The sequence below is a fragment of the Zalophus californianus genome, chromosome 6 (assembly GCF_009762305.2).
Source record: "Zalophus californianus isolate mZalCal1 chromosome 6, mZalCal1.pri.v2, whole genome shotgun sequence".
NCBI classification, from domain to species: Eukaryota; Metazoa; Chordata; class Mammalia; order Carnivora; family Otariidae; genus Zalophus; species Zalophus californianus.
The window spans coordinates 127229616-127252598 of record NC_045600.1 but is presented as its reverse complement, the minus strand read 5'-3'; the positions used below and the strand labels follow the sequence as shown (position 1 = coordinate 127252598).

The following is a 22983-nucleotide window of genomic DNA, read 5'->3' as shown; positions in this document are numbered from 1 at the left end:
ACCTCTCTGAACCTCCATGTTCTTTGTCCACATATTAATATACTGCTTCAGATGGGGATACTCACGTGATCTCCATCCTCATGAAGCTCAGGGCAAAGAGCAGTGCTGTCCCAAAGAAATAGAATGGGAGCCACATCTATATCGAATGGTCTAGCAGTCACATTCAAAAAGTAAACAGAAACAGATGAAATATTAGTATATTTGATCTGAATATACTAAAGATCATTTCAATGTGTGAGCCATATACAAATGATTGACAAGATAGTTGACAGCTTTGCAGTAAGTTTTTGAAATTGCGTGTCATTTGACACTTCCAGCCCCTCTCACTTTGCATGGGCCTCATTTTAAGTCCTGGACAGCCGCACGTGGTGCCAGCTCCAGGCTCGCCCGTGGACTTGGTGAAGCATGTCCAGTTGATTCTCTTGGCCATTCCTAACAGCACCCATCTCACTGAAGTCCTGTCCCTTCTCTGTGTTGACCAGGGCCAGCTTCTGAGCATCTCGGCGGCCTATGGCGATCTGGAGACCGTCCGGTACCTTCTCACCGAGAGACGGGTGGAGCTGCCCACCGAGCCCACCGACGACAATCCAGCTGTGGTGGCAGCACATTTTGGGCACACTGACGTTGTGCAGGAGTTGCTCGAGTCTTTGCCAGGTAAATCCCAGGGCGTGAGCTCCTTGCCCACCTCTCAGGAATCACCTCTTCTTGGGAATCAGACAGATGTTTGTGGGAGGAGGAGGGGGTGGCTTTCCCTCAAAATGCTTGTTTCTTTACACTCTCACCAAGCGGGAGAACCAGAAATCTGGGCCATCAAACTGACAATCGAGCCACATCCCACGTCTCATTCCCTTGAGTTCAGTAGGTAAATTCTTTCATACCCTACTTGATAAAGAATATGGATCTATGTCCTTTTTTTAAAAAAATTGATAGATTTTATCCTTAAAGCAGTTATAGATTTTCAGAAATGTTGATGTGGAAGTACAGAGAGCCCCCATATACCTCCCCGCCAAAAAGTTCCCCCATTATTTACATTCTGTATCGGTATCGTAGAGTTGTCACAAATGAGCAACCAATACTGAGACATCCGTACCAACCAAAGTCCAGAGTTTCCATTAGGGGTCCCTCTTTGTGTTTGTACATTCTATGGGTTTTGACAAATGTATAATATGTATCCACTGTTAGTGTATGATACCCAACAGTTTCACTGCCCTCAAAGTCCTCTGGGCTCCACTGAGTCATCCCTCCCTTCCCCTAGCGCCGCCCCCCCCCACCTGCAACCATGGATCTTTTTACTGTCTCTGTAGTTTTGACTTTTTTCAGAATGTCATATAATTGAGCTCATACATTTTGTTGTCTTTTTAGATTAACTTCCTTCCCCTGACGATATGCACTTAAAGTTCCTCCATGCCTTTTTATGGCTCGGTAGCTCATTTCTTCATAAGGCATTACCTTAGCAGTGGTCTTTGGGAGTTAGGATTTTATTTGAGCAAGGCCAGCTTCATTGCAACAGTGTGGGCCCTGCACTCAGAAGGCCCATGCTTGGTTCAACACTCCACTGTTGCCATCTTGAAATTTTTGATATTTTTTTTGAACAAGGGGCTCACCTTTGTATTTTGCATTGGGCCAGTAGCCGATTATGTAGCCATCCTGTCAGGGGGGTTGTCCAACAGTGTGCTTTGAGTAGATTTGTGCTCAGACTTGGTTCTAGGCAGTGCTTTCTTCGTGTGTCTGGAAGGAGAATGAGAATGAGGAGAGTAGAAATCAGGACCGTGTTATGGTCCACAGGTGTAGATTGGGTGCAGCCAGACATAGGAGGGCAAGGAGGAGCCTGGGTGCCCCTGAGGGCAGACTCCCTCTCTTCAGGGATCCCCAAGATTAGCTCTGTTGTAGCCCCAAAGTGTCTACACCAGCTGGCTCATGACCTAATTGGTGCAATTTATATTTATGGAGCATTCACCAGATGAGTCTCTCACTAATGCCTTACCAGGCATTCTGCAGAACCTGAGAGACATGGAGACTTTTTAAAAAGGTGATCCCAGATCTTGCATAGCTCCTGGTTAAGCAGAGAAATCAAAGCAGAAAGGAGTAATTCTGTGCAGTGTAACCATGCTGAAGTTGAAGTATTTACACAGTGAAGTATTTACACATAGAGAATGGTCTTGTCTGGTCTTCATAAGGAGCTGACATCTGAGCTGGGTTTTGCAGGGTGGATAGGAGTTTACTTGGCAGACAAGAGAGGAAAGGGCTTAGGTTGCCCGCTTTTGCAGAGCAGGGAGCTTGGCTGGACCTGAGCATGCTCTTGGGGCATCCTATCTTCAACTACACTCGGGACAGAGTTACTGAGGACTGAAGGAGTCCAGAGCATTGTTCTGGACTCTGCAGGAAGTGCAGAGATGGGCAAAACAATGTGTGTCCCTGTGAATTCCCAAACCGGAGGGAAGGCAGCCACTGTCAGGAGTCTGAGACCAGAAGACATATAAGACACAACTAGAGAACAAGGGAGGGTTTGAGAAGAGAGATGAGAAGCTCACAGGGGTAGGCACATCACTGTGTAGTTGTGGATGTCATTTAAGGTACATCATTATGTAAAGTCTGGTCTCTGTAGCTGAGCGGAGATGGAGCAAAGGAGGAAGAGGAAGGATGGAGACCCTAATGCTCTCGGAGTATCATTGGATTCGGGCCTCAGAAAATACATGTAGGGGTTTCATATGGTTAAGAGAGCACCCTTTGGTTTCGAGTGTCTAAATCCTTTAGCTTTGCAGTGTTTAAGTCTTGACTTTGTTATTTACCACCTGTGGGACCTTTGGCAAGTTCCCAAACCTCTCTGAGCTCTGATTTCTTCATATTAAAATCATGGCTATGAAATATAGCCTACAGCCTTATCATACATCCAACCTCAACAGAAGTTACAGCATGATGACTGGATTTCTCTTCTCTAGGTATTGTTGCAGTAAGCCAGTTGGGGATCACTTGTTAATATCTGTTTGAGCAACTCACAGGAGTTGTTAATTCTAGTAATCAGAGGGAGAAGAAGGGACATTTATTTAGCATCTGCTGCAGCCCAGGCACTGTGCCAGACACCCTCTGTGCTGAATTTTCATTCCTTCCATCCCGACCTCACCCCTGTTTCCTAGTCAATTTCCTACCATGGAGGGGAGGGTCCCTCTCTCCATGCTTGGGAGCACTTTGGTTCCAAAGGACTCTCAGCCTCTGGAAATGAGACAATGTTATGATGCAATTTGGAAGTGTCAGCATGGAGGATGAGATCATTTTTCCATGGCTGCTACATCCAAAAGATGTTGCGTTACTTTGAACTTGAAGATACTGTAATACTTCAGCCCACATTGTCCCTGTTCCTTCAGTGTGCTAAGTGTTATTTCCTCCTGGAATTAAGTAAGTGGTTCTTGCAGGGAGTAATTTGCAAAGTTTTAGGCTGGATAGTTAGATCTATTTCTTTCATCAAAGCCTTTTTTCTTTCATTTTTGAAAGTAATATATGTACTCACAGATAATTTAGAAATGCAGAAAAGTATTAGTACTCTAAAAACAATGACAAATAATGAGTTAGAATATATTGAGCCAGGCACTTGACATACATTATGTCATGCAATCCTCAGATTAAACTTGGGAGGATGCGTGCCATTAGTCCCATTTTACCAATAGGTAAACTGAGTCAGGGAGAAGTTAAGAAATTTGTTTAAGATTACACTGTTAAAATATTTAAACCCTAAGCTGCTGGTCTCCAAAGGCCATGTCCCTGTATGTAATGCTACTCTGGGGATGAGGTCAGGGCTGGGGATGGGGAAAGGGATGAGGTGAATAGTCACAATCCCCACTACCCAGAGATAATATACTGCAACATGGGGTAGTACCTTTTAGTCTTATTTCCACATGTGCATTTTTTTTTTTATCCAGTTACATTCGTACCATATATGCTGTTGTGAATGCTGCTTTTCCTCACTTGGCATTATGTGATGAGCAAGTGGGTTTATAATGATGTGGGCAAATGGCATACGCAGTCCAGAGGGACTATTCCAGAAAACACTACCAACTTGACAGAAGCGACTTGCGGCTGGAAATGGGGCAGTCTGAGGGAAGAGCAGAATGGGAACAACCAAAACCCTTGAGTGGCACCTTCCCTTTGTTCTGTCATCTCCTGCCAGGTCCCTGCAGCCCCCAGCGGCTGCTGAACTGGATGCTGGCTTTGGCTTGCCAGCGAGGGCACCTGGGGTTGGTGAAGCTCCTCGTCCTGACGCACGGGGCCGACCCGGAAAGCTACGCAGTCAGGAAGAACGAGTTTCCTGTCATCGTGCGCTTACCCCTGTACGCGGCCATCAAGTCAGGTGGGTACCTCCCCCCCCGTCAGGCCCACCCATGGGAACCCTCACAGGTTGGAGATGGGGGACCTTGTCTTCCCCCTCACCCCTAGCTCTTGAAGTGCTTGTGTGGAGACGCTTGCAAATTCTGTTACTTGTCTCTCTTTCAAAATGTCTGCCCCTTCCCTCATTGGCCCCACTGGCCCCTGCAAGGGGATTTCAGTGACAGGCAAACTGTGGCAAATGGGACCATAGTAGGAAGCGCTCCACAGGGCAGAGTCCCACAGAAAGTCACAAACAGGAATTTGCCACCTCAAGGGAAGTCATAGAGAAGGTCCACTGGCACAACTACCCTTTTCATTCCCGGTTTCACCTATTAGCATCTGCCATTTTGGACAGCTGTGACACACTCTGCATCTGAATGCCATTTTCTGTCCTTCAGGAAATGAAGACATCGCCATATTCCTGCTTCGGCATGGGGCTTTTTTCTGTTCCTACATCTTATTGGACAGTCCTGACCCCAGCAAACATCTCCTCAGGAAGTATTTCATTGAAGCTAGTGCCTTGTCCAGCAGTTGTCCAGGGAAAATGGTGAGTAGCCACTGTGTGTGGACGAATGGATAAAGAGCAGGTGGTACATATCTACAATGGAATATTTTTCAGTCACAAGAAAGAAAGACATCCTGCCATTTTCAACAACATGAGTAGACTTTGAGGGCATTGTGCTAAATGAAATAAATCAGACACAGAAAGACAAATACCATATGGTCACACTTCTATGTGGAATCAGAAAAAGCCAAACTCCTAGAAACAGCGAGTAATGATTTACCAGGGGCTGGAGGGGGCAGAAAATGGGGAGATGTTGGTCATAGGGTATGAATAAGTTCTGGAGACCTAATATACAGCTCTGTGATTATAGTTAATAATACAGTGCTATATACTTGAAAGTTGCCAAAAGAGTAAATCTCAAGTATTCTCACCACAGAAAAGAAATGGTAATTAGATGACATTATACAATGTTAGCTAACACTATGGTGGTGGTAATCATTTTGCAACATATAAGTGTATTGAATCAACAAGTTGTACACCTTCAACTTACCCAATATATATTTTAAGATTTTATTTATTTATTTGAGAGAGAGCGAAAGCAAGAGAGATCACAGAGGGAGAGGGAGAAGCAGACTTGCCGCTGAGCAGGGAGCCCGATGCGAGGCTCGATCCCAGGACCCTGGGATTGTGACCTGAGCCGAAGGCAGATGCTTAACCAACTAAGGCGCCCCCCAACTTACCCACTATTATATGTCAATTATATCTGAATAAAACTGGAAAAATATGCAGGATATAGTTTTAGTTAGTTTTCCATTTTAATAACAAAAAGAGTGTTGTGTTATTTACATCATCTTCAGCTAGGCTCTTTAAATTTAGCACTCTGTCATGGACTCCCTCTAGATCCGTCACTGTGGCTACAACTCATTCTTTAAATACATGCCTTAAATCTATAGAGGAACATAGCTTAGTCCTTTTCCTGTTGGTGGACATTTGGATTATTTCTGGGTTTTGCCCTTTGTTATATAGCCTGGTTTTCTGGACTGTTTGCTTCTGTAGATCAAAGTTCCCAAAATGGATTGTTTGGGAATCACTTCCCCAAAAAGCTATGGTGATTCACACTTTCAGCCACATTATGTGAGAATCTCTCTTTCCCACACCTTGGCCAGCATTAGATATCCAGGAGCCTTTTAATTTTTATCAGTCTGTTGGATGGAAATGAGATCTCCTTCTTTTGATGTCCACACTATTATTATTAACAATATAGAGCATCCTGTCCTATCTTCATGAACAATTTGCATTTCCCCTCATGTGAGTTGCCTGTTTGTTGATTATTTTCCCGAAGGGTTGGTCATGTCTTCCTTCTCATTTTGGAGGGTCTTTTTGTATATCAGATTTTAAACCTTTTTTTATCATACATGTTCCAATATTTTCTCCAACCCCTTATTTTTCTTTGGTCTGCTATCTTTTGTGATAACAAAGATATAAGAATATGTAATCAAACATCTTTTTCGTTATGGCGTCTGGGTTATGTAAGAAGGTCATTTCCCCCTCAATTTTATAGAAATATTCTCCTCCTGGGGTATCTCACAATATTTTTTTCTTTTAGTTTTTACATTTTAAGCTTTAATTTTCCTATATTTATTTGTATGGGAGGTATGAGGGAGAGAATCTAGCTTTCATCTTTTCTAGATGGATGATCAGTTATTCTAGCACAGTTTTTTTAAATAGAACTTCCTTTCCCTTCTGAATTGACATGTCATCATGTTATTTTCCCCAGTATCTGTCTGTATGCATTTTGGGATTCTCTGTACTGGCCCACTGGCCTATTAATCTGTTTCTAGGTAAATGCCATACTGTTTTGAGAACAGACGTTTCATTTAAGTCTTACAGCCTATTAATGCATGTTTTCTACTTGTTTGGTTTCTTTCTTTGAAAATATCTTGACTGTTTTTAGACATTTGTTCTTACTTTTATACTTTTCCCATGATGAGTCTATTTGTGCAGCTTCCATGTTCTTTTGTAAGACTTTGTATTTTATTTATCTTATATTATTTTTCATATTTTTAATGAGATTTTATCATTTTCTTCATAAAGAACCTACACCTGCCATGTTTATTTGTGTCTTCTTTCTTGTTTTTGCCGCTATGTGAATGGAATATGATTCTTTTCCATTTCTATTTCCAACCCAATGTTACTGGTATGGAGAAAAGCTCTTTTGTTTATTTACATTTTATCCAGTCCCTTTACCAACTTCTCTTATTAATTTTAATAGTTTTTAGAAGAGTTCCTTGAGACTTTTAGGCATGTGATCAAGTCATCTGCAAATTCCAAATAGGTTTGTCCCTCCTTTTCTAATATTTATATAATTTATTTTATTTCATGTCTCATGCTATCACTAGAAACTTCAAAAGTTGAATCATCATGAGGATAGCAGATGAGTCTCTCTTGTTCCTGATTTTAAAGGTCTTGACCTCAGCAATTTATAGGCATTTGCTGTAGATTTTTGGTAAATAGACTGTTGTTAGATTTAGGTGGTTTCCATGTATTCTTTTTTTGCTTAAGAGTTTTTATTGGGAAAGATTGCTGGGTTTTGTCAAATTCCTCTTTGGCAGCTACTGATATATTCAATTAGCTTTTCTACTGTAATGTGTTGATATAATGAATGATGATGATATATTTTCCTTTACATTTATGATGTTGGACAGTTTTACTTTTTCTCTTTTGAACTTAATCAGACCAGCCAGGGATTTACATGTTCCAGTGGTCTTGTCAAAGGACTTGTTAGATTTTATTTACTTTTTTATGATTTGTTCTGTTATTTCATTAACTTTGGCTTTTATCTGTACTAAAACCTTCATGTTTTCTTCTTTGAGTATTTTATTTGTCTCTGAGTATTTGGGGTGATGTGGTTAAGGCAAGGCCATGGCATGAGACTTCACGGTCTCATCTGGGCTCCAGACCTTCATCTGGTAACTTTACCTCTCTGTGTTTGGTTTCCTCATCTGAGAGGTAAGAAAAATAAAGAGGAAGAAAGTATCTGTCTTGGAAGGATACTTGGCAATTAAATGTGGTAATAGTTGTAACATTCTAAAACCAATGCCTGGCACATGATAAGTACCTAATAGATAATAGCTATTATTATTGGAGTTCTTTTTTTAGGTTTATTGAGTTAAATATTTTTCTTTTTTCCTCTAATTTTATCTTGTCAGTTGCATATGCAAGTCTTTCGTATGCTGTCATTTTGTGCTAGCTTTCTTTGTCAGAATCTGAAATACACACACACATAATATGTACACATATACATATTTATAAATGTACATATATATGTATATATATACATATGTATTTCCTACTTCTGATTTTTTTTCTAGTTCTTCACATTGTTCTACAAGTTTTTGCTTTATAGGCCTATTTAATGGCTTTATGCCCCATTTTGACTTATTTCATGATGTCAAATACCTGCTTTAATCCCATTCATGCTTCTGTCCTTAAAATTGGAATTGTCTGCTCTTCATATGGCCACACTGCATTCTTTTTCTTTGCATCAGCATTGTACAGGTTTTCCCAGACATTCACCTTCAGTTTTTTCATTATCTTAGGTGTATTTCTTATAAACAGCATTTAGTTTTTCATCCTATCTGAGAGTATGTCTTTGAGCAGTCCACTCAATTCACATTTGTGTGGGACCTGCCATACCGATCTATTACTTCCGTCTTTTTGTATTATATTTATTGCTATTTTTTTTTTAATTTTATTTATTTATTTGACAGAGAGAAAGAAAGAGAGCACACATAGGCAGACCAGCAGGCAGAGGGAGAGGGAGAAGCAGGCTCCCTCCCGGGCAGGGAGCCCGATGTGGGGCTCGATCCCGGGACTCTGACATCACGACCCAAGCTGAAGGCAGATGCTTAACCGACTGAGCCACCCAGGCTCCCCTTGCCATTTCCTTTTAACTGTTCTCTTATTCTTACTGGTTTCCTAGTTTTTAAAGAATACCAATAGTCTTTTTTTTTTTTTAGATTAAATACCTAGTTTATTTAGGGAAGAACATAGAATCATCTTGGAGGCAAGGTGGCCAAAGAGAACAAGGGCAGGTTCAGCATATCTTGTGAAGTTATCCTTCTAGCCTCTACCCCAGCAGCCCTTGGAAGCCGCAAGTGACACTGAACATGCAAAGTTGAGGTGTTTTTTTTGTTTTGTTTTTTGATCTGGGAAACCTTTTTTTTTTTATGTTATGTTAATCACCATACATTACATCACTAGTTTTTGATGTAGTGTTCCATGATTCATTGTTTGCGTATAACACCCAGTGCTCCACGCAGAACATGCCCTCTTTAATACCCATCACCAGGCTAACCCCCTCCCCTCTAGAACCCTCAGTTTCTTTCTCAGAGTCCATAGTCTCTCATGGTTCATCTCCCCTTCCAATATCCCCCCCTTCATTTTTCCCTTCCTACTATCTTCTTTTTTTTAATATATAATGTATTATTTGTTTCAGAGGTACAGATCTGTGATTCAACAGTCCTGCACAATTCACAGCGCTCACCATAGCACATACCCTCCCCAATGTCTGTCACCCAGCCACCCCATCCCTCCCACCCCACCCCCACTCCAGCAACCCTCAGTTTGTTTCCTGAGATTAAGAATTCCTCTTATCAGTGAGATCATATGATACTTGTCATTCTTATTGATAGTAAACGTACAATAAATATTAAATATCCGCCTCACTTTGTAAAAGGAAATAGTGATCGTGCAGCCCTTACATTTATATTGTGCTTGGTGTTTTTTCCCAACATTTTCTTTCCTACTTGATTGCTACAACACCCTCGGTAAGAACTGCAGGGAATCGAATCTGTTTTCCAGATGAAAATATTGTGGTTTAGAGACATCCTGTTACTTGTCCAAGGACAGCAACTACTAAATAGTTCTACTCAGCCCAGAACCTGAGTCTCCTGAACTCAGGGCTTTTCCCATTTCATGATTCCTGAACTATCCCTCCCAAGTACATCAGTGGTTGTCACACTTTTCTGTGACGGACTCCCTGGGACCTTTTAAAAACCCCCATGTTCATGTCACACCTGACACTCACTGAATCTAAATCTCTGATGGGACCTGCCTCAGTTTCATTTAAAAAATTCCCCTGGTGATTCCAGTGCACACCCAAGCTGGAGGGCCGGCGACTTTGATTTTCTTGGCTAAAGGTTAAAAGCAGAAATGATTGGCATCTCTGTTTGCCACCTTTTCCACAGGGCAATGCCTCCTACGTTTGCCAAGAGAGAGCATAAAAGTGACCATTGCATTTTAGGAGAAGACAAAGAAAAGACAATGTTACTTTTCTTCTCCTTGGCCTAGAAGAGAAAATGAAATTACAGTGCAGGCTGAGCCACTAGGCTTTTCTGGGCTTCCCCAAAGCAGGTGGTATTTTTATTATTCATGTGAATTTCAAAGGCAAGTGCCTGGCAGTGGGTGTGTCTGGCTGCCTGCGATCTAGAACCTGTGATAGCACATTCTTTGCTGCTGGCAGAAGACAGGGACTCAGGCAGCCCAGACGGACCCAGCCGTCAGGAACGATGACTCAGGAACCAGAGGTGAGTGCTGTTACCTTCCCAGGTGTGCGGTGGGTCTGACCCGGCATTTGGGTTCCGAAGAGTAGACAAGGGCGGTCATTCAAAGGGAGATTTGCTGCCCCGTGTATGCAGCCTGAGAGCTCCCTTGGCCTGGCTGGCTTTCGAGGCAGTGACCTTGCTGAATTAATCATCTTGTCTTTGCTCTGTTTATGCTGTGGCTTCCTGCTCCACCAGCTAGGAGGGTTTTTTTTTGTTGTTGTTGTTGTTTTAATGTAATTGCTGCTTCAGTGGAAGCCACCGCCAGGAAAGGTTCAGAGCCTTCCTGCGTGCCTCTGGGTCAGGCATCGCCTCGTCCCCAGGCTGCCCAGAGCTTGCCTCTGCCCACCAACGGGGGGAACTGCAGAGAAGCCCACATCGGTGTTCCCCTGGCAGAAACAGGTGGCTTCGGTTTTGTTGGCGTTTGGTAAGGAAGGTCTCTGAGAGCCCACACCACGTGGTCTGGACATAACTTTTAGAAGAGCAAACCCAAAGCCAAGTCGGACCTGGCCGGAGCTGCTCCTTGGCTCTGGTTGGTTGGCGCCCCCCTTGAAAGCTGCCAGACTCTTGCCTGAACATTTTAACGAGACAGCCGTGTTCGTGGCGAGAGCCCTGTCAATGTTTGCTTTGTTGCCATGAGAAATAGCAACATTTTGATGTTGGCATGCCCAGAAAGGAGCAGGAAAACTCAGAAACGCCAGGAAAGGCCGCCTCAGCAGGTCCTGGAATAGTCATGGTGTCTGTCTCCATTCAGCAGTTAGAGGGCTTTCTGGGACTGTTGTGAGTGTTGCAAGGAAATGAGAGCAGGGGCTGCATGCTCCAGAGAGCCCCTGAGGCACTGTATAGGCAAGGAGCCTTTCCTGGGGGACCCCAAGTCCTCTGGGGAACACCTTTGTCTTGGGTTCGGCCTAACGCTTAGTGCAAAGAGTCTTTATTCCAGAGTTTTATGCTTTCCAGAGCATTTGGACGTACACACATCCCCACCTTCTTGGCCCCGCACGCCCTGCCCATAGCTGCCATTGTAGAAGGGGTTCGAACCGGCGTCCCCAGGATTCAGTCTCTGGGCAGCAGTGCCCCAGTGGGTAAGACACAGCGCTAGGAGCCAACTCACTGCCCAGAGCCTGGCCTTGGCACCACTCACTTGTGGGAGAGGAATAGAGAGCCTTTCACCAGCCCCTCAAAAGCTGTGAAAGCAAACTCGGGACTGTTCAGGCCTCTGCCCATCAGTTCAGCTTTTCTTGCGCCCCGATGAGGAATTTAGCTGATTATCCCATACGCGTCTGTTCTCGCTAGTTTCCAAATACTGACTCTTTCCCTGCCCTTGTGCCTCCCTTGTTTGGATGCTTTCCCTGTGGCTACTCTCCATGCTGTTAGTCCTCCTGAGAGCCTGAAATTGGGTAGCCGGACGATGCGGTAGAGCCAACGAGCGAGTACACTGTGTGACCTTTCAAGGTGTTCGTGACAGGCTTCCTACTGTATTCTTAAAACAGAATACAAAACAGCAGTGATAGAAACCGCTTGTACTTTGTTCAAATGGAGAAAGTCATGAATGAAACAGAGATGCAGAAAGAGTCAAACGATTATTTGAGCTTAAATGACTAACTGAAAAACACAGCCAGGAAAGAATGAGAACAGTGTCAAATGGTGCAACTGTGAGTATCGGTATAGACAACTGCCCATCAATCACTATAGACATTGGTAACCATACAAATAAGTTTCAAACGAGTAAGGGTTAAGCATCGGAAACTCATCAGAATATATTTTAAAAGGGCATTTATCCCAGTTGGAAAAGGGAGATTACATTATCTTTTTTACAAATTTACAAAGAGTTATAAAGGTACATCATCAGAAGTAAGACAAATGCTTTATATATTAAAGCAAAATACTTGTAGGAAAATATAATTTTAAAAAGAAATATGGGGGCACCTGGGTGGCTCAGTTAAGCGTCTGCCTTCAGCTCAGGCCATGATCCCAGGGTCCTGGAAGGCCGGGCTCCTTGCTCAGCGGGGAAGCTTGCTTCTCCCTCTGCCTGCCACTCCCCCTGCTTGTGCTCTCTCTCTCTCTGACAAATAAATAAGGTCTTAAAAAAAAGAAATATGAAAGAGAGAGCAATGGAAGATTTTTGAAAAAAAAAAAAAAAACTCGCCAAAACACAAATAGATCATGGATACAATGTACATGTCACTTGATCCTTGAATTTGATTCAGCCAATGTTTTGTTTTTTTTTCAAAGATTTTATTTATTCATTTGACAGAGAGAGAGACAGCGAGAGAGGGAACACAAGCAGGGGGAGTGGGAGAGGGAGAAGCAGGCTCCCCGCCGAGCAGGGAGCCCTGCTTCTCCCTCTCCCACTCCCCCTGCTTGTGCTCTCTCTCTCTCTGTCAAATAAATAAATAAAATCTTTAAAAGAAGAATAAGAAGAAGTTAGGGGAAGGAAACAGAAATATCCAGCTGTAGGAGGAAACTGTACCATCCGTGCCTCCACCTTCAGGGTGGACGGCACATAGCCAGAAAGAAGCATGCCTGTGTCCTCAGCACTCAGCACATCACTGCTCCTTGACTAGGACACCCTTCAAATCTGAACCCCACACATCCTCAGGAAGTCTTCTTTGACCCACACACCTGGTCGGATCCCTCTTATATCTCCTAGAGCTTCCTGTCCATTTTATTTATACACTTAACAAAGTTTGAGGTTGTCTGGGTGATATTCTCATCTACTGTCAACTCTCCCATTTGAAAGGAAGCTTCTCAAAAGCAGGGGATTTAGCCAAGTTTGCTTACCCTGTGTTTGACCGCCCCCCACCCCAGTGTAGGGCTGTAACAGGATGATTAGATGGTGGCATGGATGGATGCATTCATGGATGGATGGATCGATGGATGAATGGATGGATGGATGGTTGAAACTTTATATATGCAGTAAATCTCCCATTTACGTAAGACTTCATAGCTGACAGAGAACTTTGTCAACTACTTTAATCACCTATACAGTCCTATAAGGTAAAAATTTTTGTCTTTACTTAAAAGTTGAGGAAACTGAAGTTTCTCCCAACAGTAAGCTAAGTAGTTTAGTTAACTGCAGACATTTTATTTCCTGCTTTTTTTTTTTTCCTCTTTCTCAAATAGATGTTGGCAAAATTAACTTGGAACTAGTGATGGAATATTTCTTGTAAGCTTCCTATTTTTAAAAGGAATGACTGAAATACTACGGGGGAGGGAGCATAATGATTTTTTTAAGGAAAAATCCTCTATCTATTTTTAAATTTTTTTTAGTGAAGAAAAAGTGACAAATTTTACTAAACACTTTTTGGCATTCAGATATTCTTAACTATAGAGACCAAACGGATGGTTACCAGAGGGAAGGTGGGTGGGGGGGGTGAGGGAAATAGTGATGGGGATTAAGGAGGGCACTTGTGATGAGCACCAGGTGGTGTATGGAAGTCCTGAATCACTATCTTGTACACCTGAAACTACTATAACACTGTATGTTAGCTCCACTGGAATTTAAAAAAAATTAATTAAAAAATAAAAATAAAGAAAAACTTTGGGATAAAGTACTAAAAAATAATTATATTGAATTAGGAGCCTTTGGGGAGTGAGTCTCTAGTTATTTTACTTATTTGTCTTATATACATTATTCTGTTTTTCTCTTTTTATGTCACTTCCAGAATTTTTATTTTGTAAGTAAATCTTGCATTTCAACATCGTTATTTGGTTTGTTTTTAGCTGTGGCCAAGGACAACACCTCCCATAACGTAAACATTGTTTATACATTGGTCATCAGATTGTCATTTTCATTCTTAGATTATTAAAGTTACAGTTAAATCTTTTTTTAATTTAGTCAGTTGGTTATTGACTTTATTATTTTTTTCAAAGACCCTCGAATTGGCTTTATTTATCAACTTCCTTGTTCTGACTTCAGTCTGGTTTCTCTATGCTAAGTCTAATTGTTTTAATTTTCCTGTTTTGTTTTGTTTTGTTTTGTTTTTAGCTTTCTACTCTAAGTAGGGCAGAGTTGCTTTATTATGTTTCACTTTTTCTGTTTGCAACTGTGATCAGAGTTGTGCATTGTCTTTTCCATTACTTGTAATACTTTTGTTGTTCTAAAAATATATTCTGTTGTGACTTGGTTTTCCTCTCCTGCACAAGCATGACTTAAAAGGTCATGTTTTCATGTTCAAAGGATTGGCCACCTTCTAATTCTGCTTCTCTCATTGGTTCTGCCTCTATTTTGCCTTTGTCCTCAGATAAGATAGAGCAGATGTTTGCCTCTCCCTGCGCCCTTTTTTCCTGTTCCTTTTTCTGCTTTACTTTTCCTTCATACTCAGAGTTTAATCAGATGTGCAAGTTCATATCTATTTGAACACAGAATTCATTCTCCTGCCCCCTCCTATTGGTGATCCCCCATTTTTATGGCAGTGCATAGCTCTATAATTCCTTGATTCATTCCATATTTGATCTATCATAGTATGCTGGCATTTTTCTTGAATATACATTAGTTTTTCTTTTACTTATTTTGCCCAGGGTCGGAACATAAAGATTTAGCATGGTCATATTTTGGGGTTATGATTGAGCATCTTTATTACTATCAAGGAGCCTTGATTATTTCTCCGAATGCCTTTGAAACTGTCAATTTTTCCACAGCCTCAGGAAAGGAACATGGTGGTCGAATAGGAAGGGACCAGAGCGTCGGGCACCTGAATCGCCATCTTGGTTCTGTTAACCTTTGAGCAAGTTGTCTCTCTGAGGTTCTTTACGTGCCAGACTTCACAGGGTTACTGTGAGGGTCAGCTGAAAAGGTGGGCACGGAAGTCTGGGCGTGCATTGCAAAGCGTCATGGACACAGTTCATCATGTGATCACAGTTCAATTTCCAGAGGGTTTCCCTACCTTGAGTGTGCCCTTGGAGGCAAGAGACTGTTTAAAATGTCATCCTAGGTTTGCTTGTAAGTTATATTTGTACTTATGTTTCCCATTGGTGTGGTTTCTATGGTGATATTTCCTTTTGTTTATTCGCCTTAAATCATCTTGGCAGCTAACCACTACCAATTCTGATACTTAAAATATTTTGAGCAGACATGCTTTTTCAGCGCTGATTACATTTTTTTTTTCTCATTCAGTCATTTCATTAACTAAGTCATTGAATTAATCTTCTTTCTGAGTCTGAGAGGAAGGCTGACCTCCCCTTTCTCTTTACCTCTCCCTTCCTTTACTCCCTGTAATTATTCTCAGGTCGTTTTTGAAACTCTCCTTTATACTATGGAGACTTCACCGGCTTTTTGGCTAATTTAGTGACCAATCTTACTGTGCTTTTCCTTACCTGTTCACTATATTTCTAATCTACTTGTCTCGGGCATCCTTTTGGCCTTTAAGAATCTCTTGTTTCTTTCTTTTCCTTTTTTAATGTGTGGGCCTCTGTCCATGGAATGTTCCAGATTCTCGGGTCCTGACTTCTCTCATCTTCATTTGACTTGTTACCATCTGTATCAATGCTACCGTAACAAAGTACCAAAAATTGGTTGGCTTAAAATAACAGAGATTTACTGTCTCAAGTATTGGAGGCTAGAAGCCTGACATCAAAGGTGCCAACAGCAGGGTTCTGTTCCCTCTGAGCTCTAGGAAAGGGTCCTTCCTTACCTCTCCCTAGCTTCTGGTGGTGGCTGGCAGTCCTTGGCGTTCTTGGCTTGCAGACCCATCGCTCCAGCCACATGACATCTTGTCCCTGCGTGTCTTCACATCATCCTGTCTCAGCATGTACCTGCCTTTGTGACCAAATTTCCCCTCTTCATAAGGACATCAGTCATATTACATGAGGACCTACCTTAATGACCTCATTTTAACTTAATTATCTCTCTAAAGACCCTCTTTCCAATGAAGGTCACATTCGGAGGTACTGGGGCATAGGGCTTCCACATGTCTTTTGCGGGGAACACAGTTCAGCCCATAACATCATCCCTGTGGCCACGGCCTCATTGCCCTTGGCCTGGGTCCATCGGTCATGGCCACCTCCCATGCACGGACAGACGTCCCATCTCCTGCTCATCCTTACATGCTGAATGTCCCATCTCTTCTTGAGAGCCTTCCCCTGCCAGAGTGCAGGGACTTGAGCAGCAGGTGTTTGGAAGTCTCACCTGGAGGGTTTCTCCTGGGGGGCAAGGAGGCAGGCACGGTGGCAGACGCCATCAGTCGTGTCTTGTGTGTTGTAGTCCCCACATGCACAAGGAGGCTGGGACAGAGCCGCTGTCACCAACGTGCTGATCCTTTGTCCAGCCAAATCCCTGTCCTCCCTGGCCCCCTTGGACAGTCTGGGTTCCCGGAGAACATTTGCAGGCATCTTCATTTGTAGGGTTTCTTTTGACTTGTTCTTTGGGCTTTTTGCCGAGTTCGTTCTGTTTAGATTAGACCCATGGGTTCCACCGTGTCTCCAACCATCTGGGGGCTCTGCCCGCTCCTTCACATATCAGAAGGTGGCTCTTGGCTTTCTGGCTGGCCCAACAAGGAGAAGGCACCTTCTGCCATCATCCCCGGATTTTTTGCTTCACCCCCAAAAGAAAGGCTTTGGTTTTATGTTGGCCAAGAATTCACGAATACATTTTAGAAGATTCTCTGTCTCCCCGGTGCCCTTTGAACATGTGTGTCTTGGTGGAATAGACTGATTATATAAGCTGCCTTTTTTTGTCATGCCCTAATGTCATGGAGCTCTAGTCAGTCCCCTCAGGGGATTTATAGCCTCGAGGAGGGAAGATTCTTACACAGTTAGCCATAGGTCGCGGGTCAAACACGGACCAGCTGATAGGAACAATGAACTGACAGCACAGGGAGAACAGGTGTGAATTCTGCTCTGAGGGCTCCGTAGAGACAAGGAGGAGGTGATATTGAACCTCCACGCTGGCGAGGCTCTCCTCTACCTGACCAATGGCAGAGGCACACAGCTCCCTACCAACCCACAACCCTCAAGGTTGAAAGCCAGGCTGAAAGCATCGTAGACCACAGCCCTTCGCTTACCAATTATCTTTCTTCCACCGATGAGGGTTGCACTGACATGAAAGCAAGCCTAAGTGATGTAATTGTGGCCTACCGGCTCTTTCAGTGTGATATTTTATGTCCAGTGGCTTCAAGAAGGTTTGTGTAAAGGCAGGTAATTGCCCCCCGGACCACAGCCCCCACCACAGGACAGGGAGGTCTTTTGTACACGGAAGCACCGCAAACATCACTCTGCACTGAGGCATGCCCTTAAATACATCTAGGCCTTCTTGATTTGGTCCTAATCACTACCACTGCCTCGGGAAAGAAGGTTCTAGGTCATCCCCCTGTGCCTTCTGGAAAAGCAGTACTTCCTTCTCTTTGCCCGAAAGTTAAAGGGCTTGTGCTCAAGGACAAACATGAGCACGTTTCCGTCTGTTGGCTCCGGAGTTGGGGGTGCCTTAGCCACGGCACTGGTGAATTGGTTTGGGGGGGGTCCTCCGCATCCAGCTTGTCTCTGATTTTGCAGTTCAGGGTGCATGGGTTTCATTAGGCGATCACGGGCTTCTCTCTCTCCGAAACTTGTTTATTGTGATCCTTCCCTGGGCTAGACATAAATAAGTAACAAGGGCTTTGGGGCTCACCTGGCTTGGTTTCCACGTCAAGGGCCCTGTCATCTGCTTAACTGTGTGCGTGTTAACTTCCCTCCTGCCGCTCTATAAACACTCGAGCACCCTGTCATGTTTGGGCCGAAAGGAAAATCACTTTTGTTAGTGAAAGTTTTCAAACCAACCCAAGCCCAGGTAGAAATCTCACATGTTTTTTGTTTTTCCCCATCCACTAAGCCCAGAAGTCTTTTCACAAGGATATCTATACTCTGAGTGTGTGTCCTGTTTTCAGACTTCTGCTTTTGACTCGTTCTCCTGGGCCGTCGTGAGTCTAGCAGATTTCCACCCTGTAGAAACTCTGGTGGGGGTAAGACCTAGAAAGAACTCTCAGTTTTAGGAACTGGCAGCATCTGGCGTGTCTAGAGAAATCAGCGGCACATACAGCCTCTCTCTTCTTATTGATGATTTTCTTCTGCTAGAACAGCGCCCTCCAGATGGTGTCCCCATAACGTAGCTACGGGTAGTAACACAGACCCTCATGAGCGATGAGGGAGACAGTCCTGGCAGCAAAGCTTACAGGCTTTAGTAGGGTTTAAACAGGCGGCAGGAGGGCTGTGAATTCCAGGGCAGAGAACCCGGGGCAGGATGCGAGCCAGTGCAGTGACAGAGCACGGTGTGAAGGCAGAGGCCAGCCAGACCTGCAGAATCTCGGATCCTCAGGTGACCTCATGACACCCACCATCAAAACGAGGCCGGTTTTTAGGAATATGCTTTTACAAAAGCTCTCTTAGCTCCAGGCCTGCCCACCTTGTGCTTCCCGCAGTGTCCAAGCATTACCAAGCAACGCGCATTCCAGGGGGAGTATTGGCAGCCCCGGGGCTCCCCAGCAGCCCCTCGGCAGATGGGCCAGTCAGTTACTGACAACGAGGCCACACTCCCTGGCTCCCCACAGCCTACCTAAGAATTTCAGCGTTGGGTCCACTTTCTGAGCCCTGTGGTTCATTCGTGAACAGGTAGTTTCTGTGTTTGGTTGGCATGTTTTTTCCTTCACCTTGCATCCTCTGCTCTTGGGAGCATGCCCATCCCCCAGTTGCTTCTACCTACAACAACGGGAATGCAGAGGTCAGGGAGGAGACAGTGAGGCCTAAAGCTGGAAAGTGGCTGGGGAGACTGGCGGCACTGTGGGGCTCCCCAGGGAAGGCGTTGGGATGCTCTGCTGCAGGCAGCCTGGGGCTGGGGGGAAGGCTGAACGGTTTTGAGCAGACCTTGACATTTTAGGATGATGGATCCAGTTGAAGGTGTGAATGGACGGATTGCAGTTCTCAGTGGTTTGATTCTTGTCAGGGCGCAAGCATTTCTTTAGTGTCTGCTGCATGCGGGATGCACTGCTGACCAGCGGAGACCATCAGTCAAGGCTCTGCGCTTGAGGTGCACACGGGCCGGGTTCTGGATGGCCGCACTGCCTGCTGGGGCATAAGAGATTACCCTGGGGTCTGGGTTAGTGCAGTACAAAATCAGCAGGCAGGTTCATCTAAGGGGAGTTGAGCCAGACAGAGCCCGAGAAGGTATCCACGTCTACCAAAACTTGCCTGAGGCCCCCATGGAGTTAGTCAGGCAGACACGGGGCCGGGGGTGGGGGGGTGCTCAGGGCTCCTGAGGTCAAGGCCCTGCTCCTTATGGGATTGATTATAGGCTGCAGCTTTGGGCTCACAGAACATGAAAGAGATGCAAGAGGGAGACTGAACTGTCAGGACAGAACATCTCCCTGATCCTTTTGTACCATCGTTGGTTTGTTTCACAAGCACAGTTGGATTCATTTCTGGTTTGTTAGTTATTTTTGATGGTCCTATCGTTTGCGTTATAGGACTGTCAACAGACACCTAAGGTTTGTTGTTAACAATCAAAACCAAAACCAGCCCCTTTTTCAGCTTCCATTTGGCTGCTGTTGTCAGTCCAAGACAAATCCACTTGGTGTTGGATGACCAGAAATGGCCACACAGGGTGAGTGGAGAGTCAGACTGCGATCTGGGCCTCTTGGCTTTGTGTCCAGCTGTCTGGTCCTGGGTCCTGGAACGGTGTGTGTCTCCAAGAACCCAGGAAGAGGAGGCCGCCAGGCCCTCGGAGGACCTTCTTTGACTGGGCATTGCAAAGCCTGGAACGGTGACCTTGCTCTCAGCCCGCTCCTGGGCCAGCTCTCACGCTGATCCCAAGGCTCCTCACAGGAGCACTCTGTCCTTCTCAGCACACAAGCCAGGGAGAATCCTGGGTCCAGAAGTAACCTAGACATCATCTGGCCCCAACCGCTGTTTAACAGATGAAACCCAACAATAACCAGATGAAGGGTGATGCAATTACAAATTCTAGAAAGATTAGGGAGAGGCCCCTGTGGCTAGATTTGAACTGCAGGCATCAGGATGCCCTCCTGTGAAATACAGAGCCGTGTCGGATCAATGGGCTGAGAAGCGGTGACACCCCAGTAGCAGTGGGTACGCCTAACACCCAGATTCTAGTTTCTAAATACCATTTTCTGCTAAAGGGAATCAGGGCTGATTGCAGGGCTGGGGTTTGGAAAGCACCAGAGGAGACGGGAGCATCCTGTTTACCAGGAGGTAAGGAAGTACCCCAAACAGGTAGGGATATGTCAGAGGAACACAGGAGCCCCCTTGATGGGACTCCCATTGGCCAAACTGGGGATGACCTGAGCGGCAAAAGACATAATGATAATAATAATTATAACACTTTGAATAAAGAGAGAATCCATGAGTCCATAGGGATACTTAAATGGGACAGGGAGACCCCCTTCTGTACAGAAGAATGCCAAGAAACAAATGTAGGAGGAATGGTAGTTTTACAAAAATCACCGCTTTGTAACCATCAGCGTACTAACTGAGCCAGGCTAGGATCAACAGTAGCCGCTGGAACCACTAGGTGAACTGATGTGGGAACGCAAGATATTCGCTGGTCTCAGAATATCACTCCACAGATTGCTTATGAATCACAAAGAGTAAAATGCACAAAGGAGGGGTGCGGCGGACACTACCTTCAACAAGGGAGTAGACTTGGCCTTATCAGTAGTGGAGTAACCTGACAGCAGGTGCCCTCTGGTGACGTTCAGTTGAAAGGACGCCTCATTGTCTGAGATGGTTGCCAAAAATGCTTGCCTTGAATCTGAACACGAGGGGAAAACGACTGAGTAAATTCAGATTATGGGGTGTTCTACGAGGCAGCTGACTTGAAAAATTGCTGTGCCAATGTTGAAAAGACGTAAGAAGCCATGCGGACTCTTCTAGATTAAAGAAGAGCAGAGGGACATGACAACGAAATGCAATGTGTGATTCTTTTTTTTTTTTAAAGATTTTATTTATTTATTTGAGAGAATGAGAGATAGAGAGCACGAGAGGGAAGAGGGTCAGAGGGAGAAGCAGACTCCCCGCTGAGCAGGGAGCCCGAGGCGGGACTCGATCCCGGGACTCCAGGATCATGACCTGAGCCGAAGGCAGTCGCTTAACCGACTGAGCCACCCAGGCGCCCTGCAATGTGTGGTTCCTGATGGGATCCTGGATCAGGACACAAAATAGTTATGAAAGACGCTTCTGGGGTAACGGGGATTATGTGAGTGTAGACCCTGGATTTGATAATACTGTGTATTGATTTCGTTTCTTGAAAATGATCCATAGATAGTGGTCACACAGGGAAATATTCTTGTTCTGTAGAGATACATGCTGAAGTATTTAGGAGTGAAGTGCCATGATGGCTATAATTTACTTGGACATGATTCAGCCAAAAATGAAAAATGTGGGGCACCTGCGTGGTGCAGCCGGTTAAGCACCCGACTCTTGGTTTTGGCTCAGGTCATGATCTCCTGGGTCGTGGGATCGAGCCCCACATTGGGCTCCACGCTCAGCGTGGAGTCTGCTTGGGACTCTCTCTCTCTCTCCCTCTTCCTCTAAAATAAATAAATAAATCTTTTAAAAAATGAAAAGTGTGTGTGGAAGGAAAGGAGAGAAAGCAAATGTGGCGTCGGATTAACAATGGAATCTAGGTGAAGGGCATTTCACGCGTATTCACTATCCAAGTTCAGCTCTTCTGCAGGTCTGAAATTTTTCAAAATAAAGTGTGGGGGAAACAGTAATGACGAGAAACAGCAATAGAGTGACTTACTTGGCTTTTTTTTTAAAAATCAGCTGAAGTTAAAACTCCATTCTCTTGATCCCAAATGCAGCAGACGATCACCTGTCCCTCTTCATCCAGGTGAATGGAGAGACAAGACAGTCTTTCATCCCCTGGGTTAAAGACCAGAGCTTTGAGAGGGTGTCACAGACCTACCCTTCCCAATCCTGGCGGCATCGCTAAGGAGATAAAGACCAGGCACACATCGCCATCTAGTGGCCACATAAGGAAGTGTGTCTGGTTCGGCCAATTTTGAAAGCAAACTTACCCCACGTTACTGACTGGTCTTTCCCGCCATTGGCTTGGTTGTTACATTTTCCTGTTTGCCAAGCACTGATTTTTTGTTTCCCTAATTTCCTCATATGGATTTCCAGTTGCTTTGGAGAAACAAGCCAAAAAGCTGATTTCCCCCTCCCGAAAACTGAATCAAGCCCCAAATCCTTTGATAATCCAGAAAAAAGAGAAAAACCCTGCTCATGTGTATTTAACCACCACACCCCAGCAAGCGGTTGGCCCTTCTGACTCCCTCTTGTGGAAATAAACAAAGGCCACCAAATGAGAAAAGCAAAGACGATTTATTCTGAATATCTGTAGCGAGGGAGTCAGCTACCTTCACTTGTGTTTTGGCAGAGAAGTGGGAAAGCTTTCTCGTGGGAGAAAGGGAAAGCCTCAGGTGTGCGCCCACTGGAGGCCATTGATGGGGAAGCTGGAGGCAGCTCAGGAGATGGGAGCTGTCCTGCATGATTGGTTGGGGGAGCACTTTGGCTTTCTCTGGTTGA

At 44.5% G+C, this 22983-nt stretch overlaps 1 protein-coding gene across 7 annotated transcripts in view; it reads left to right on the top strand.

Moving 5' to 3' along the window:
- The window catches only part of LRRK1 (leucine rich repeat kinase 1), a 120088-nt gene that overhangs the window by 47436 nt on the left and 49669 nt on the right, over window positions 1–22983 (top strand). For all 7 annotated transcript variants that reach the window (XM_027570180.2, XM_027570176.2, XM_027570178.2 and 4 more), the window contains 3 exons: window positions 483–654; window positions 4163–4342; window positions 4758–4906. In XM_027570180.2, coding sequence (XP_027425981.2) covers window positions 483–654; window positions 4163–4342; window positions 4758–4906 — 501 coding nt within the window. The remainder of the gene's footprint in view (window positions 1–482; window positions 655–4162; window positions 4343–4757; window positions 4907–22983) is intronic.